The 18,436-nt window shown below is 38.8% G+C and overlaps 1 protein-coding gene across 1 annotated transcript in view; it reads left to right on the top strand.

The window, feature by feature from the left end:
• Window positions 1–18,436, top strand: part of RP1L1 (RP1 like 1) — a 44,781-nt gene that overhangs the window by 14,699 nt on the left and 11,646 nt on the right. Inside the window, exon 2 of the mRNA XM_083830733.1 lies at window positions 2,001–2,658. Within this exon, the coding sequence (XP_083686859.1) occupies window positions 2,020–2,658 (639 nt within the window). The 5' untranslated portion in view covers window positions 2,001–2,019. The remainder of the gene's footprint in view (window positions 1–2,000; window positions 2,659–18,436) is intronic.

The following is an 18,436-nucleotide window of genomic DNA, read 5'->3' as shown; positions in this document are numbered from 1 at the left end:
GAAATAGTTACATTTCTAGGAACACAGCCAGAGTATTGTGGATCACCATTGGTCCAGGACCACAATTTGTCTGGATAAGGGGTTTGTTTGGAAATTATGCTGCCAGTGTCTGAAAGCTCTAATGTGGGATTCATAGAGAAAGGTTAGAGCCAACTTTATGAAAGCTGTTGAAAAACAGAGAAATAGGATATTTCTTTTCTGGAAGATAGAGTGATGGATTGACCTTTAACTGGGAAATAAATAACTGAATAATTGCTTGGTGAAACGTACATGGAAAGAATAAATCATTGCTGAAATCTGTCAGTGTGTAAGGATATCAAAAACAAGAGATTTGTCAAAATAATAATCTTTCAAATAGCACCTAATGTCTTTTCTCACCTAGCCCAGGTTAAATTTCATCTATTGCAGAAATGAATGTGCTGTAGTACAAAGCGCACAAATGTTTCACTTGAGAGTAACAAAGTAAGAAAATAATGGGTTTGCTCTAAAAAGTGGTGAAAATCAGTGTTTACAATTTGTTTGTTTGTTTGTTTTTTAATGCTGCATCTCTGAAAATGAATGACAAAATTCTCATCAATTTCAGTGGTCACAGAACTGGTCCTCCAATGAATAATTTGCCATTAGGATAACTTTTTTTATAGAAACTAGAACTTTATTCAGCTGCTCAAAGTACTGTAACCCTGAAAAAAAATAAAGGAAGCACGTCATTAGAAATACATTTATTGCTTTCTCATTTATGAGCACTAAAAAAATTATTTTGTGTGTTTTTTGAAGTTGCCATAGAAAACTGCAATCAACTAAAAACATAATTTGGAAAGTAAATTGGGTGTAGGTGCAGCCAGAAACCACCACCAAAGATAAGGTCTCTAAATGCCATTTTGAGACCCTCCACTTAAGTTTGGGTTATTAAATCAAAGCGAACTGTAGAATCACTCTTCATGTTCATAAACTGTCATTCATCATATTCATTATGACCAATATTTCAGCAGTTGTAAATAGTGTTATTATTATTGTTATTACTATTATTTTCCATGTGAAAAAGAAAGCGTTTTTTTTTTTTCTGGCATGGTAGTTTCATCCCATGTGTGATCTGAATTTTTTTGTGATTGTCTTCTGAGACAATGCATTTGATAAGGGTAAATAAGAAACAGTAGAGATCACTCTCTTTTCAACTTGTCTACATCCTAGCAAATAGATTGAAAATATTTGGGTTCCAAAAGGTAGATTTCAACTTCCAGACTCAAGAACTGAATTCACCTTAGCTTTAAAAGTGAAGGACACCAGGAGCTCCCATAGAAATTGGACAGATTGTTCTCCTCATAGGTATGCTTATCATGTTGAATTCAAGTTTTCCCAAAATTTAGCAGAACCAAATTTGTAGTTCTGTTTGATGTCTTGAGATCTGTCATACCTTATTTGGTTGCATACATGGTATGGATTTTCATCCATACATCCATACCTTGTCTTAGTACAGGATGGCATGGCCATGTGCAACTGTTCTGAAACGGGGTTACTTTGGCTCTTGGTAAAATCATGAGTATGCTACAATGTGCAATCACTACATGAACAAATTCAGTGTTTTTGTTGTTGTTGTGTGCCAGTTCACAGGGTTAAAGGGTTGCATGAGAATTTCAGCTCTGTAAAAATAAAACCAGAGTAATCACTGTCTCTGACAGTTTCAGAGAAAACCTCAAAAATATAAGCAAAACACAAAGCTCAAAATGACACCATTACACAAATATCATTTTTTGTGGGTTTTGCTTGGGGTCTGACTCATGGCTTTTGTGCCTCAGGGTTTAACTGTGAGGAGCAGGGTTATGGCTACTCCTGCTGCTGTGTTTCCTCGTATCTACCTCAGAAAACTGTGTGTCAGAATCTGCTCTTTATGAACCAGAGATAGTAAAACAGTTGTGAGGAAAACAAACTTTTCTCCCATGCAAGTCAGGCATTGATTTTCCATGATTCCAACAAACCCTAATCTCGTTTTTCTTCTCTTGCAGTTAACTTTAAGCAAGAGGGATGACTCAGGTGCCTGCTGACTACCAGTCCACCACCAGCTCCTACAACTATGATCAACCCCTTCCCTCCGTGGCTCGGACAAGCACTGTCACCCAGGTACCCCCGGCCAAAAAAATAACCTTCTTCAAGAGTGGGGATCCTCAGTTTGGGGGAGTGAAGATGGCCATCAACCAGCGAAGTTTCAAGAGCTTCAACGCACTCATGGATGACCTCTCTCATCGGGTCCCACTGCCGTTTGGGGTACGGACCATCACCACCCCACGAGGAATACATTGCATTAGTGAGCTGGACCAGCTGGAGGATGGAGGATGCTACCTTTGCTCTGACAAGAAATACGTCAAGCCTATTAGCATGACTTCTGCTGGACACAGGCCAGGCCCTCCTCGAAATAGTCGTCCATCCAGTACCTTGAGAAGAGCAGCTCAAGAGGGCAGGTTTGAAGATTATTCCACGCCTTTCACTCAGCATGGCCCCAGAATACCAAAGAAAATCACTCTTGTTAAGAATGGAGAAACCAGTTTTCGGCGCTCAATTATCTTGAACCGCAGAAACGCTAGGAGTTTCAAAACACTCCTTGATGAGATTTCGGAGATCCTGCAATTCCCAGTGAAGAAGCTCTACACTGTTGATGGGAAGAAGGCAAGTGTCTCTGGTTCCTGGTGCTGGTCAGTTAATCTAACAGGCGTTATCACATCATCCTCAGTGATGCAAATCCTGTAGCTCTTGGGGCCAAAAATTTACCCACACAACCTTGACCCTTTGGACTTGTGTAGTTAGTGTCACATTAGTTACTTCTCCATGAGTTACATGTAGGGATGATGTAGAACAATCCTGTCAGCCATTCAAGAACTTCATGTATTAGACACTTATTTGGGTTAATGGGAGACAACTTCTGACAGATGTACAGGAGCTTAATGTTTTTGCAGCTGGGTATAAAGCCCTAAATAAAACTCTAGTAATTGAGTTTCCCACCTTTTCCCAGGAAGTATGTCCCAATGCTGACTTAAGTTTTCTGTATCTAACAACAGGAATTTCAACAGCATAAGACAGCTCATAGGTTATGCCTCTTGGTTGCATAGTTCCTAATGAATGGGATCCTGTTATGATGTGGGATCCTCGGCATTATGAAAATGTAACTAATAAATGCATAGATGATTAGTGTATGAGTGGGATCAGGAGATACATTTTTGTTGATGATTTGGTGAATGTGCTAATTGGGGTGGACTCGTACTAAATACAGGGCAGGTACAGCTCCTTTTTTCTGTTCCCGGAGGAATTTTATGACAAACCTGAGATTCTCCCAATTTCTTCTTCATCTCTTTGTAATGTAGAGTAACCTGTGCTTCTTCTGAAGAGGTCTCACATGTTAGCCTGACTCACCTTGCAGCCAAGCGGAGCAGTCACCCCACTCCTTGCCACATTTTCCATCTTTACAGTACAGTGTGCCACCTGCACAGTGGTAGTATTAAATCCTTTTGTGGTGTCATGTTCTGAACTCTACTGAAATGAACTTTCTGAACCCACTGAAATGATTTGGGCTAAAACGTCGCATTATTCAGGAGGGGAAAAATTGGAGGAGCATTTTTTACACACATCATGTTGACTTGGGAAAGGGACAGGACCTTAAGCTGGCTTTCCCCCTTGGAGGCAACTTGTCATATCCCAATGCTTTCTGCTATGCCTACTACTTTGGTAAGAGCCTTCTGTTCTCACCTGGAGGATCCAAGGAAGCAGTTAGGTTCTTGTTTTCTAGCTTTCATCAATATATTTGCAAAATGAAGTCCTGAAAATTTTTCTACATTCCACAGCTACATCTATATTGCTATATATATAGTAATATGTATATTACTTTAAAAAAAAAAAAAAAAAGTGCCAGAGCAGCATTTCATCCATCTTTTCTCCATTCTGCTAAATTCTTAACATACTCCCTGGTTCAGAATTAGGGCCTGGGATCATTAACTGTAGAAAGTTTGGATGTGGGCACCCTATGTTAGAGCAGCCAGACTGCTTCAGTTGGTCTCTGTGCTGAAGAACAGGGTCTGGCACTGCTTGGTTTACTACTAGAAGTGTGAATTAAGGAAGAAAAAAAAAAAAAAAGGCAACAAAACCACCCTGCTGCCAAGATTTGTTATAATTGAGGGATAAGCATTATATTTTGTCAGTGATTTCTCCAGTTTTCAAGATTTGGTCTTCTGTTCAGCCTGCATGAAAATAATTACCTTGCTTAGTGGTAGTAACTCTTCTTCAAGTTTTAGGAATTTTCACCCAGTTTTCTAACGAAAAGTTTTGCCTCCTGCTTCTTAGTTCAGTCTTACTGTTCTCCTTGTGATTCTCAAATGAGTTTCCAACAGTTTTCCCTCTAGTCATTATAAACCCTTTTCCTCCTGGTCATTTTAAACAATACTTTAGCTAGGCTATATAATAAATACCCTCTCTATCAACATACTATCTTCACTGTTATTCTACCTCCATCTTCACTTGAACCTAAAGACATGCAGTTATCTTTATTTTCACCTCTGAACTGGTGGTTTCCTGGTCATCCTGTCTAAAGCTCTCTGTTCTTCCAGAGCCTGATGTCATTCCGGCATGCCAAGAGCCAACAAGGCATGGCTAGAATGACATAGGTCCTAACTGTGGACTATCTGATGCTGATGGGCACCTGTTACGCTGTACATTTGCTGACAGTTTAAGTGACAATCTGTGTAGTTCTCTTCAGGAGACAATGTGTCAACAACTTTGTCACTTGTTTTGCGTTCGTCTCATCCCCATTCTCATCTGGACTTTTGTTCACGGAAATGGCCCAAGCTGCATGTGAATGTCAACCGGAAAGATACCGATGTTCTTTGTAGCAGATGGATTATTTTCTCTGGTGTGTGCGAAAGAGTTTAAGGTTATCCTCTATGTGGTTATAATGCTCTTTTCAACAATAAATTGCAGGGTTCCCTTAGAGACCAACCTGCACCAAATCCCCCTGGTCAGCCCCTTCTCTTCTCCCCCAAGTTTTTAATCTGGAGAAATGTGAGTGGGGTTCAAGAACCACCACATAATCTATCCATGTTCCCATGAGATTTGTTTTGCAGATATGAAAATTTTCATAACCATCTTGTTGATAGTCTAGAAGTTAATTTTCAGTACTTATTAATTTCACTTGCACCACTTTTATTCCTGTGCAGAATGTCTCCACAATAGGTCACTATCAATGTGGTTAGCTAATTCATAGCTAGGAAATGTGACTTCTAGTATCTTTACTGGGGAATCTTTTGAAGTGTTGTTATTGGTTTTATTTATTTATTTATTTATTCTATTTTTTTATTTTTTGGCCATTCTTAGTCTTAATCACTTATCTCTTGCTTTTTAACTGTTCTTTGCTGTTTATTCAGTGGTCATTCCTGTTAGAACTTCTCAGAGCTTGTACCCTAGTCTTGGATGCAAAGCATTTCAAACTACAAAAGTCACTCAGTCTTGGGTTTTTCAAATCTTTTCCTTTCATAAGGATTCTCTAAACAATTTCTGCTTTTCTGTCCGAGTTTTCTTGTCATACCTCATCTTCAAGATCTCTGTTCCCTATGCTTATGTCCCAGAGTTTTCATTAGATACTAATGGTTTCTTTGAGAAGTGAAAATGGTGAATATATCACACTTTGGGGATTTTCTGATGTGATCTCCCTTCGCTGGTGCTTAAGATTAATTCTGACTATAAATTTTACCATTATGCTTCCATTTTTATTTTCTTTTAGTGTCGTCGAAATCATGCCTCTATTGTTCCATGACTATTCAAAGATGTCTAGATATTTCATATTTCTTGGGTAGTTCCTTCTTTCTGCTACAATTCTCTCTTCAAATAATGATTCAAATTCTCTTTTAATATATATATTTTAATTATTTTATCTATGTATGCATGTATCTATGTGTTTTGTCTATGTAAATTGTTGCAAACCTTATTGCAGAGACCACTATTTCCTGGAAAGAGGACAGGGGAGAAGAGTAACTTTTAACGTTCATTCCCATGACATGACAGATGAGCTGAATAACAGTGAAATTCATTCCCTAGCAATGTACCTGGACTACTGCTTAATTCTGGCTTAGAATAATCTAAATCACAGCATTTAATAGGAGATTCACACTGCCTTTTTTGCTGCCACTTCTTCTAATCTCTTGAAAACGGAACGTAAAAAAGGAAAATCTCTCTTGCAGATGAATCAATCTCTTCTTCCATCAACGAAGGTGCTGTTCATAGACCTGTGAGTGTTGCCCCTTCAGTCTGCTTTTGTTTTCTTCTACTGCTATAACTCCAGATCTAAACTTCAATCTTAAAATAAGTTAAATCAACTCTGGAAGAAAATGTATGATTAGCATATATTATCCCAGTGCTGCTGTTCTAATTTCTTTACCATCTTGTTAAGTAAACCCAGAACACTTCAAAATTACATATTTTGGTTTCCCATTATACATTTTTGTGGGTATAAACAGAGAAACACAAGGAAGAATCTTGTTGTTATGTGTTTCTTTCATGCAGTATTGATTTGAAAAAGCAGAGAAAGTATTTTCTTCCTTTTGTAGCCCACCTAGTCCACAAATGTTTACAGTAAACCTTGAAGTTGAATTCACTCATAACTCACAGTGAAATATACCTTTCAGACTGCAAATTTTTTTTTTATTTTTTTTTTGCGCATCAGTACTTTTTCTTCCCTGGACAAAACTTTTCTCATTTATTTTTATAACTTTTATGTTGTCTTTTTTTTTTCTCCTTTTTTTTTTTTTTAATTGGCTTTAGCCTAAGGTTTCACCTGAAAAAGAAGAAATGCCAGTGATTTCATGAAGCCAATGAGCTGAATATTTTATCTTTTTTTTTTTTTTCCCACTGAACGAAATCAGAAGGGGTAGCTATGCAGAATACTAATACATAGTACAGCTAAGGGTGTTGTTGTAGCTTCAAGATCCATTGGAGGCCAGCAGAGATCTTACTTTTACGATCACATTTATTTTGCTGTTATTTTGTCCTATATTGCTCCAATTTGTTTGCTTATTTACCTCTCACATTTTCAAAATAGTACTTTATGGTCTTTATGGGAAAGGTCAGACTCTTTGCTTGTTGTTTCTTCTATGGCCTTGATTAAGGGGCCTGGATTGCTCTTAGGTCTGAGAGTCTTTCAGTGCTATGAATTCAGAATTAGCCTTTATAGTTATACAAAACTCAGGTCAGTAGAAATATTAATTGAAAGATGTTGATTACAATCTTGGTATAATTCCAGAGTGGTTCTATTAGAATTTTATTAATTATTTCTATTAGAATTAAATTAAAAAAATTTAAATTTTTACTTTATCTCCTGAAACTTTGATTGAGGTGAAACTCAATGTGTTGTACAGTAACAGTAGACTGGATTTTGTGCCAATGTAAGGGGAAATACTCTTAAGCATCAATTGCTTTTAGTTTAGGAAAAAAAAAATAAAAAAGGAAGTTAAATTTTCAGCAAGTGTAAGTCCTTTCAGGTAAAGGTTCTAGTTGTTGGTTTACAGGTCATTAACTCGATGAGCGTTGCTTTTAGTTCCCACATAGAGAAATCTGTTAATTAGGTTAACATTGATTTGCCATTTACTTGACAGTGAAACTGTGTGCAAGTAAGTTTGTGTACTAAAAGCAGATAGACTTGGATCTTTCATCTAAATCTGATCAGCTCATTAGGAGGTAATTGCCTCATTTTGTTAACTAGAGAGGAAGATGAGAAGACTGTCTCATACTAGTCGCATAAAATCAGGAGAAATTAACCCAGACCCAATTATTCATAAACTTGTTTTAAAGTACTGTATATATTTAAATATTAGTAAACACAAGACATGGAACTCTACATCTAAAGATCTCTTTGATGATACTGTTGAAAATTGCAGCTTGCCTCATTTTTACTAGGGATATCTAGTGTAATTCTTCCCTAAAAAAGAACCAGATGTGCTACTAAGAACAGATATCTCAGTAACAAGAGCTAGAGTAAAACCTCTAGGTTATCTTCTCCATCAGAAAGACATTCATCTCTGTTCTGGGAAGTTATTATCCACTCTGGTGGATGTCCATTCTCCGTGGGTCAAACCCCAGAAGAGTGCACCTATGTGCATATCCCTACCACCTTCCTTTGGAGTGGGAAGAATGCCTCTTGAGGCAAAGAATGGGAGATCATAGAAAGGCCAGAAACCCTCACAGACATTTAAAATACAAGAAATTATGTGTAGTATTACATGACAGCAACTGCACACTAGTAGAGGATTTCACTTACAAATGGCAGTCCTCCAGGATCCACCAGCTGCATGGTCATTAGGACTTTCTAAGTCACGGGAAGCCAGCAACACGAAGGTGTCTCTAGTCCAAGATCTCATGATTTCTGCACTTACTTGAACCATTAGGCCATCCTTTTACTGGTTATCTACTTAAAACAAGAACAAGTTCTTCCTTAAAATCCAATACTCTTTCTTGTATGCCATTTGAAACCACATTGTGTTATGGCAAATAGTCTACATAGTTTATGGCTACTGGTGGCAATTACCATGAGCTTCTCAAATGGGATTTATCAACCGTCAGAAGAGTTTTCCAAGGGATGTGGCTAGTTTTGTGTTTGTTGGAGTCTAGCCAAGACTTAGATGCTGGTTTGTTTGTTTTTGTTTTTTTTTTTTTTTTCCTTAGGCGCACTCAAGGCTGACCGTAAGTTATTATATTTGATGAGTGGAGTCTGTTATGCAGAAAGGCAGAGCAGATAACCAGAAAGACCCTCTTTCTCTAAAAGAGAAAACATTGCAGAATGAGCTTTGAATACAACAATATTTCCTCGAGGGATCAGAGAATTACTGCATGAGTTAATAAGGGGAACAATCACGACTGAAGGAATGAAGGAATGCTTCCCCAGTCACCACTAACTGGAGAATGTAAAGGGTTAGCTATTAGAAACTCCTTGGGGTAGGGACCCTCATTTTGCTTTTGTGTTTGTATAGATTTTGGAATGAGAGACACAAGGAGCTGTGTCAAGATCAACCACTCTGGTTCAAATCAAGCCATCTTTGGCAGTGGCCAGCTGGAGAAAGATAGGCAGACTTGGAGAAAAGATAGAAGGGCACATATGAAGTGATTCTTTACCCATCTTATCATCCCAGCCTCCAGCAGCCTGTAGATCCAGATCTTCATAAACTAGAAGTAGCACTATGGGCTACAGCTATTCCAGTAAATAGAATAGTCTCAGGGCACCTACTCTGGCCTTGAGACCAAACGGCACTATGTGGCCATACCCGTACTATGTATATTCCAAAACATTCCCTTGTGTTAACACCCAGATCTGCCTAAAAATTGCTTGAAAGAATACCAGTTCATCCAGGCTTTAAAGGCACCAAAGACCATTCTAGGAATTTGACAGTACAGGCAACTGTATTCCAGTGCTCTGGATCCAGAATTACTTCATTTAGTGGTAAAGATAGAACCTTTATTTTTAGTTGTTACTAGTAAAGGTATTGGCCTAAGTATTATTACTAAATCATTCTTGATAATGACTGCATCTACAGTGACCTTAGGGTGCAAGGCCAGGAAACAGGCTTGTCTGACATATTTCCTGACTCAGATTTACACATCCATATAGCCGTTTCTAGGATATCTGTAGACTGCCCGCAGGCATCCTCAAGGCCACTCACGTTTGGGCTGTCTACCAAGCTCATCTGTCTTAATGACAGGTGTCATCAAGACCCTGATGGAAAAGGGAAATAGGATACATGAAGGTAAATGATCTGGTTTAAAATGTGGTGCACATATAAACAATGATAGAAGAAAGGCGATAATTTCCTTTCTTGGGATAGTTAATTTTATCATTGCATGTTGTCATATTCATCGTGACACTTGGTTTCATGCTGTCTTCAGGTATGAATAATTGTAACCAATTTCAGACCCTCATCTGGTGTGAATCGTTGTTATCAAGTGAGCCGTACCACTTTCCACCCACCATGTGTGTGACTCATAGTCTAAAAACAAACCACAGGTTTCAGGTTCAATATTCTCTGATTCTGTGCCAAAACCACAATGACTCCAATGAGATTTACACAAGTGATCTGTAAACCTCATCAAAACTTTCCATGAACCTGATCCATAAGAAGACTCATATCCAGGTGTGTTTTATGAAACTTTATGAGAGATGCCCTGAAATCATTTGGCCCCTTGCCTTACAAGATGTAGTTAAATGGACTCTGTGCGCTAGCCACTTTCTTATCTAACATATACCGAATCTAATACTTTCTTATCTAACATACACCAAATGCAAATGACTCCCTTAGCCTCAGGAGATTTTGTTCTTTCAATAATAATGTAGCAAAGTGTAATTACTTTCTAATTCTTTTGAATTTAATCCAGGGTGAAGACATTTCCAATAATGTTATTGAGTATACGCAGTAATATTTGTTAACATGATGCTTCTATTTATTCATTTACCTAGAGTACCAAGAATAGCAGAATTCCACCCTCTCCTGGAATAAATGTGAATTTGCTTTTAGTAATTTAAGTAGAAATCACTGTTTCTGGAAATACTTTTTTTGAAGTAAAAGCAGCATTATTTTATAGAGATACCTAGTTTTCCAAATGCTGATTTTTGAATTTTTACCAATAATGGAAAAAAAAAGAAATTATCTTTTGCATTTTCATTAATTTGCTTCTTCATTCAGGCCCTGAGCAGAAAGTCCAAAGGATTCTGCTGCAACTCAGTTAGCAAGGTCTAGTTCTCTTTTGATGGCCATTTTATTTTGAAATAAATCTCCCTAGTACCAGGGAGCTACTTCTACTGTGTTACCAGCTTTCATATTTGTACAGAAAACTTAGCAAATTGGGGGGTGAAGCCCTGGTCTCAATAAAGAAATCTGTTCAATTAAAGCAGAGTTTCCAGCCAGATATTTTTTTCTTTATGCTCTGTGCTACTAGAATCATACTATTATTGACCATCGTAGGCTGTATCCTTGGAACTCAATGAAGCCTATTGTACAAATACTTCATGTAAGAGATGCCCAGGATGGTAAGACCATAGAGTAAAGCCAGACGGATCTATGGACTTGATCTAGAAGCAGGAGGTTTGTATACTCAGTCCCAGTGTGTCTACGTACAGGTAGTTGTAATGCATCTATGTTGTACTCCTCTTCTTCCCCCCACAGCTTCCAGCTGGAGTAACTTTTCACCAACTGTGTAGGTATTCCCCATATAAAAAGAGCAAGCTTTGAGAACTTCTGTTCACAGGGAAAAGCTTAATCTCATGAACCATATCCTTCCCACTGACTCAGCTACCACAAGGTTAATCACAAGAACCAAATGCTTAGCATTTTTTAAGACTAGTCAATTTTTAGGCTAATCCTGCCCTCAGAGAGGACGAGGCCAGGTACTTGGGGTGGGGTTGATATTAGTCTGACTCATGAGTTTCAAACGTTGATGTTGGATGGACCAGATATAATGAATCCAGTGACAAAGAAGCGGGTGGCAAACACTCAAGGAAGGAATCACAGCATGTCCGAAGGTGGAAAATATCTGCAAGAGAAACTTTCTAAGAAATACTTTCTTCTCTTTTACATTGAAATTTGCACCCTCAACAGCAATTTTGTGTCTGTTTCTCTAACTGATTCACAATCGGAAAATTTTTCAGTCTCATTTTGAGCTTATGGGCTGACTGGGTAGGGAAAAGGTCATCAAAAGCTTGCATGTGAACTTGATTGGTGTGGAGACCTCCCCGCCTCAATCCAGCACTTAGTGGAAATCCTCAGAAAGACACCCATAGTCTTCATCAGAAACATTCTCACCTTCCACAAAGGCAGTAGTCGTGGCACTTCTCATACAATCCTAGCAGCCTGTCCTCTGAGATGCACCCAGCTGTAAATCAGTTTTCTTCGCACTGTCATCCTCTTCACTTGTTTCTTTAAAGCTTTTCTACTTTTTTTTCTTCTTTTTTTTTTAATGCCTTTTTTTTCATCCTTTACTCTTCCTTCCTCTTTGCTGCTGCTACTCAAACAGTTTCCACTGGCCACTGAACTCCTGATTGCAGTATTTCCCCTGGCCTGCTGAAGGATGTGTTTGTCCAGACTATGTCCAGGGCCAAACTCAGAACATTTTCTTTATGCCTGTGCAAAGTGCCACGTGCAGGAAAAAGGCATCTTTAAGTCCTCAAGGAAAAGCTGCCAGCAGTATATTAGGTAAACATGATCTTTGCCTGTGGTTGACAGAGAAAGCAGTGAAGTGCATTATTACTTTATCTTTCACATATTTTACTTGGCTGTTTGAACGCTTCATGGCCTGATTTCCAGATCACAACTCCCAGAGCTATCACTTTTCATGAAGTTTTACACACTGGTCAAAACAGAAAACTGGACAGCTCATAGGAAAATGTTCCTGCAGTTCATGTCTGAACAGTTGTAGTAGACTGATGTTTTGAGAAGTGTTGGTATGACCAATCATCTAATATTGCTGCATTTCAGCATCTGAAATAACGGACAGGCTTCTATTCCCATGACATAATTATCAGATAAGTGTAGCAGCATGTAATATGCTTAGCAAATTATCTGTTATTTCTGAGACACTGGCGTCTGTCCTGCTTCCTGCATATAGATTTTAGGACCCTAGGTTTGATATAGCCTGTAGGAGATCATATGAATTTTGGCGTGCCATGGGAGAGAAATGGATGCTCTGTAGTTTCTTCTGGACTAGTCAGGTGGGTGCTACAGTCTGTAAAGGATTAGATCCATTTCTATACTCCAGTTCCCCATTTTAAGTTCAATATTAGCTCTTGCTCTGCCTTTCTTCTCATGTGATGGGAGAGCCTTCTGGCTGCTCATCAAGTCCACACCCATGCCATGTCCACGAGGCCCACCAGCCTTTCCGCAGGTGGCAAACGGGGCGTTCTGTTGAAGCAGGGTGTGTAAGGGGTTGCCCATGCTGATGTTAGAGAAAGCGAGGTCAATTAATGCTCTTTCTTGTACCTTTCATCTTCTTTTCTTCTGCTAATTTGCTAATATGTATGTGGGCATGGAGTGGCAACACCCCATTACTCACATTCTGACCAACGGATTAGCATAGCTTTAAAAAACCACTCCCCAGAAGAACCACTCTCTAATTCCTTCAGTGCAAAATTGGCAAATGAGTTCTTCAAATTAACAAAATACAAAATTTATTACTGTTAAACTGAGATACCCCAGTTCAGAGCCTGTATCCTCCTGTATTGAACACAGTACAACTACAAAACAGTAAGGCTATTCGCACCCCAAAGGGTTTGTAAATCTGAATTAAACCCAAAAAGCAACAGATGAAAGAGATCAAGGAAATGAGGCAATGAGTCAGCACGATAGGCAATGAACTCAGCCCGTTAGCCTTTTCTTGGACACGTCTGTTACAAGCTTTTCCTGTTTCTCCCTCGCATCTCTGCACTCCTTTGAAAGGTGGATCAGTTTATGGACTTGTGATCTCAACCATGTCTTGCATTATTTCCCCGTTCTGTCTTTCTCTCCCCGATTCTTTCAAATGTCCTTGGTTGGCTGGCAGCCAGAAGAGGGAGAGCAAAGGGTACCTCCTACATTTTACCTTCATCAGGAACTGGTATTTTTATTCAGCTTCTGAGATGAGTACAGCTTCCACAGGGCCTTTCTTATCTGGGAAGAGCCAGAGCACATCATGTTCTCTAAAATAAGCAAAAGGTTCTTTATTTTAGAGATGTTATGCTGGTCTTTCTTCTGCTTTACATATCGATGGCTGTTATATTATTAATTGTGTTGCAGTAGCACCTAGAGGTCCTTGCTGAGATCACAGTCCCTTTGTGCTTGGTACCATACAGTAACATCTGTTGGAGACAGTCCATTCTCCAACTGACCAAACCCAGGCTGAGAAAAAAGATGTAGTTCAGAAGAGATGAGGTCTTTTTGTTTCTGCCTCACACATGGTCACCTTCACAATGGGGCTCAGAGTAATTAATCTCTATTCATTTTTTTATTATTATTTCATTTTGTTTTTTTATATTTTATTTTATTATTTTTTGGTTTTGTTTTTAAATAACACAATAGGTGATACATATATGACATACCTCATAGTGAAAGGAAGTTCTTGTGCTATAGTATAATGAAGCACACAAGAAAACAGAAGTTTTATTGCTTTGTAAAATCATAGTTACATTGTCAGAAGTGCAAAGACTTCACTGAAAACTTAAGAACATTGCCAACATTTCCTTGGAAGAGTCTGTGCAGATTTAAAGCACAGCTATTTTTTTTTTTATATTTTCACATGACAACACCTGATGTTTAAGATACCACAGAGTTTTTGGGCCTGAAGTTGACTGATATGAACAAAGACTGTTCAACAGAGATAAGTATGGGCAACAAGTTTTCTGCTTCCTGGTCCAGAACTGCACTCACAGCCTCCATAATTCTCTTTGATCTTGGTCCATGTAGAGGTCAATATGTTTGTCCCAATTGGTTCCAGTGGTATTTGGATCAGGCCTTACAGTAGAACCAAGAGACATCATTTCATTTTCAGGAGTTGTGCAATAAAACTTTAGTGGGAGTCTATTTCAGCCCACTGAGAGTAAACTGCTAGAGACTGTTCCCTGTAAATTTTGTTTAGTGGCTTTTGTGTCTGAATTGCAAGTGCCTCTAACTGTGAGCAAGGCTTCCCACAAGCTCATATGATGGGGTAATTACTTTAAGGGAACTCAGAGGAGGGCTTGAATGGAGCCTGAGCAGGGCATTGAGAGATCCAAAGGAACTCTTTCCTAACCCCTCACATATATTTATCACAAGCCATTCATTTTCTTTTACTTTATTCCTGACTGTTCATTTATTATAGACTAGAATATTCTTGAAGTTACCGTGTTTTTGGATTCACCTTGAACAAGAAGACAATTTTCTACCCATCTCCATATAAATGTGTTAGAAGTGTCCTGCTTGGACTTCATGTGGTAGTCTGGTGGAGCAAAGGTCTCATGTTTATCTAGTATCCTGTCTACCATCTTTGCACACATCTTAGATAACCTAGAACATCTCAAATTCCTCTAGGTATCTACATTTAGACAAGTGCACTGAGATGGTTGCCTTTTTTTCTAGTCAGAGAGAGACAGGCATGTCTAATGTGGGGTGTATCACCTGTATCAGGTGGCTTTCCTGGGGTGAAACAACCAGTCCCCCAGGCATATTGATTGTTCTCCACCAAATATACAAGAAAGCTAAATTGTAAAAGATGACTTTTACAATCAAGTGTAATGAACTAATGAAAAAACTGTAGGGCAGGGCATTCCCTTCCCCGACACAATTCTTTCAGGTGATGACCAGATTTTGAGTGTCTGTGGTCAGCTGTTTTTGTTTGTAAAAGCTATGTTGAACTGAGATCCAATACTGTTTTCTTGTAATATGGTATCCTGCCATGGGTACTCAAGAATCTTGATTTGACAGCCTGAGGGAAGTGAGAAATTTGTTTACCAGAAGGATTTCCTAACAGTCCCCTGCTCAGAAAAGGAAACGGCATTTCTGAGCAAACAAAGAAAATTTTAATGTTGGAAAATCTCTGCGCAGGCCAATCAGTAACCACCATTTTCAGTAACCACTGGGGCATTTTCTAATCTTCTCCCTCTTTCTCCTCTACGTTAAAAGAAAACAACAAATACTTAAGTTTTTTTTAGGTGACTGCTTTAGACTGAAACACATCCCACCCTAATGGCATTTATTTCTCCTAACTGATTGTGACCACTAAGGCAAACAAAACCTCTTACTTTCTTCAGTCCCACCACATTAATCTTCAGTCTGGTGCCTTTATGAAAACAACAACCACCTCTTCAATGATAAATCACGGAATCGCAGTATTGCTGAAGTGATATGGGGTCTCTGGAGATCTTCTCCAACCCCTAATTCCAAATCACAGTCAGCTAGGGCAGGTTGCTCAGGACTCTGTCCGGTTGGGTTTTGAATATCTGGAAGGTAGCAACTCCCCAGCATGTCTGAGCAACCTGTTTCAGTGTTTGACTGCCCTCACAATTATTACTTTTTTCTTATGCTTAAATGGAATTTCCTGTATAAATAAATAAATTATCCACTCCAATACAGGTCGGACAACAGCCGTTAATGTCCTGGGTTTTAACCTGTTGCAATGAAGTTAAAGAGCCTTTTAAAATCTTTTAATTTTTACTGCAGGGATCGTCTCTCTCTACTTCAGCCCACATCTATAATTTTTGGCCTGACATGTTTTATTACTGATTTTCCTTATACTGAGATTATACTACACGTGATAATATACAGCTGAAGTTAATAGTGACTGTATTCCTAAAATCACAATTAACAGGAGCAACTCATTGAAATAATAAGACTTCCAACAAGAAGCACAAGGCTGGGAGCCTGGAGGCCAGTATTCAATATTCAACTCAGATCACACTTCCTGTGTGACTTTTGCATGGCCATGTTAGCTGGAGTTTGTCTTAGTTCAGATGTCTATATCTGTCCTAGTTATTCCAAGCTGTTCCTATACCAAAGGAGAAAGAGGCATCTCCAGAGGATGATTTGTCTCACAGTGGGAGAGAAGTCCAATGCACAGTTCTGGAATTGCCCTCTCTACATGGACTGTACAGCCTTGGTTGACTAACTTTGTCCTAGGCACCTAACTTTTATATGTCAAAAATGTGAGGCAAAATCTGTTATCTTCCTGTCCCTTGTTTTCAACGTTTACAGAAGGATGCCCCTTCCTTCACAGGCATCCTTCACAACTTGTCTGCAAGAGATGATGGTAATATGTTCCTTTATTAGAAGCTGCTTATGAAAAGCACTGTACAAATTATTGTATGAAAAGCCTAGAACCCAGAACATGTCACTGCAGGGAGAACTCCCGAGAATTAACCTAGGATCCTGCTTAGGAAGGCACATCTCAGCCTTGGACAACAGATTCCCGTATGCTGGAATTTGCACTGTCCTCTCTGCAAAACCTCTCCTCTCCATTTCCCCCTCTTACAGTGATTCAACATCAGATTATTCTTCCATAATTGAATTTAATCAGATCTAGTATTTCATCTCTTTCTCTGGGGATCACTTGCTTCTGAAATATGAATAGCTACTGTGTCTGCTTTTAGCCATAGAGTTATTGCCAATTCCTGTAATCCTATATCTCAAACTATTTTACCAATTTTCCCTTTGATATTCTGTTTCCTCCCCCCAGCATGAAAATCAATGACAAAAAAAGTGCATGGAAAATACAGCCTCAAAGGGCTGCAACAACTCTTTATCCAATGGTTGTCACATCCAAGCAGAAGAACACCATTGCGTCTCCTTTGGGATAGGAAAAGAAAGCTCCTAGTTTCCACGTTGTTTCCTGTTGTAAGCAGTATGACACAGTCTCCAGAACAGCCAGTGGTTGAAATGGGGCTGCTATTTCTCTCAGCACATTCAGTAGCAAACAGTAGGCACGGGCATGCCTACAAGATCAGAATCTGATCACATCAGAAATAATTCCTATGAATGCCTTCAAGAGAGTTAAGGTGGAGAAGCAATGAATGGACCTCATCCCAGGAGACTCTGATAGAGCTGCAAGTAGCTATAAAGGGCCAAGAGGGTTAACACTAGTAAAAGATGTCCTGCTGACTGCCCTGAAGACATCTGGCCTCCGTATAGTCCAGGCAGTGACCTGTTGTTAGGAGGATGTGATTCATACAGCAACGAGGGTAAGGTTTTTGCTAAGCAAATTGAGACAAACTCTTATCCAAACCCCACAGCACTCAACTTCCCCGGCAGAATGGATGTTGCATTAAACCAGATCAATGTGAGAAAAATGATTTATTTAACCCTTATAAAATATTCATATGTAGTTACAACTATTTAAATCATTTTAACAACAAAACATTGCAAAGTACTGATTTTCCAAACTTAGGTGAATTTCTGCAATCATTAATTCAAAGAGATTAAGTTTGCAAAATAGTAGGAAGAAGAAGGAGGTCTATTTTACAGGCATAAACACTGCTAAAGAGCTGATGATGCCAGAAATACTGCATGACAGGCCCTTTATTCAATATTACACAACACAAGTGTATTCCATATGAAAGGACTTGGTTTGTGCAATAAACATAAGTTCAATAATTCAGCTGGCTCAGCTCCATTGATTGCTGAAGATGTGTCATTAGCACCATCTATTTTCTGCACATAGAGTGTAATGGTGATGAGTGAAACTGAAGCATCCGTATACAGGCACAGTACCAGGTAAGGAAATGACCTGGGCAAAAAGTAGCTTTCACTGAAAAATGTCTTTTACAATTACAAATAATTTCCTGAATCTAGTGAGGCTTTAAAGGCAGTTTGTTTAACATCAGGATCAGAAGGGATTTCATTTCTAATTATTTTCCCTCTCTCCCTCTTTTTCCTTTTCTCTCTTCCTCCCCCTCCCCCCCCATTTTTTTCTACTTGTATGAGGACAC

The sequence above is a fragment of the Anser anser genome (genome assembly GCF_964211835.1).
Source record: "Anser anser genome assembly, chromosome: 3".
Classification (NCBI taxonomy): domain Eukaryota; kingdom Metazoa; phylum Chordata; class Aves; order Anseriformes; family Anatidae; genus Anser; species Anser anser.
Note: the sequence above shows the minus strand (reverse complement) of the source record. Positions and strands in the feature narration are given on the sequence as shown.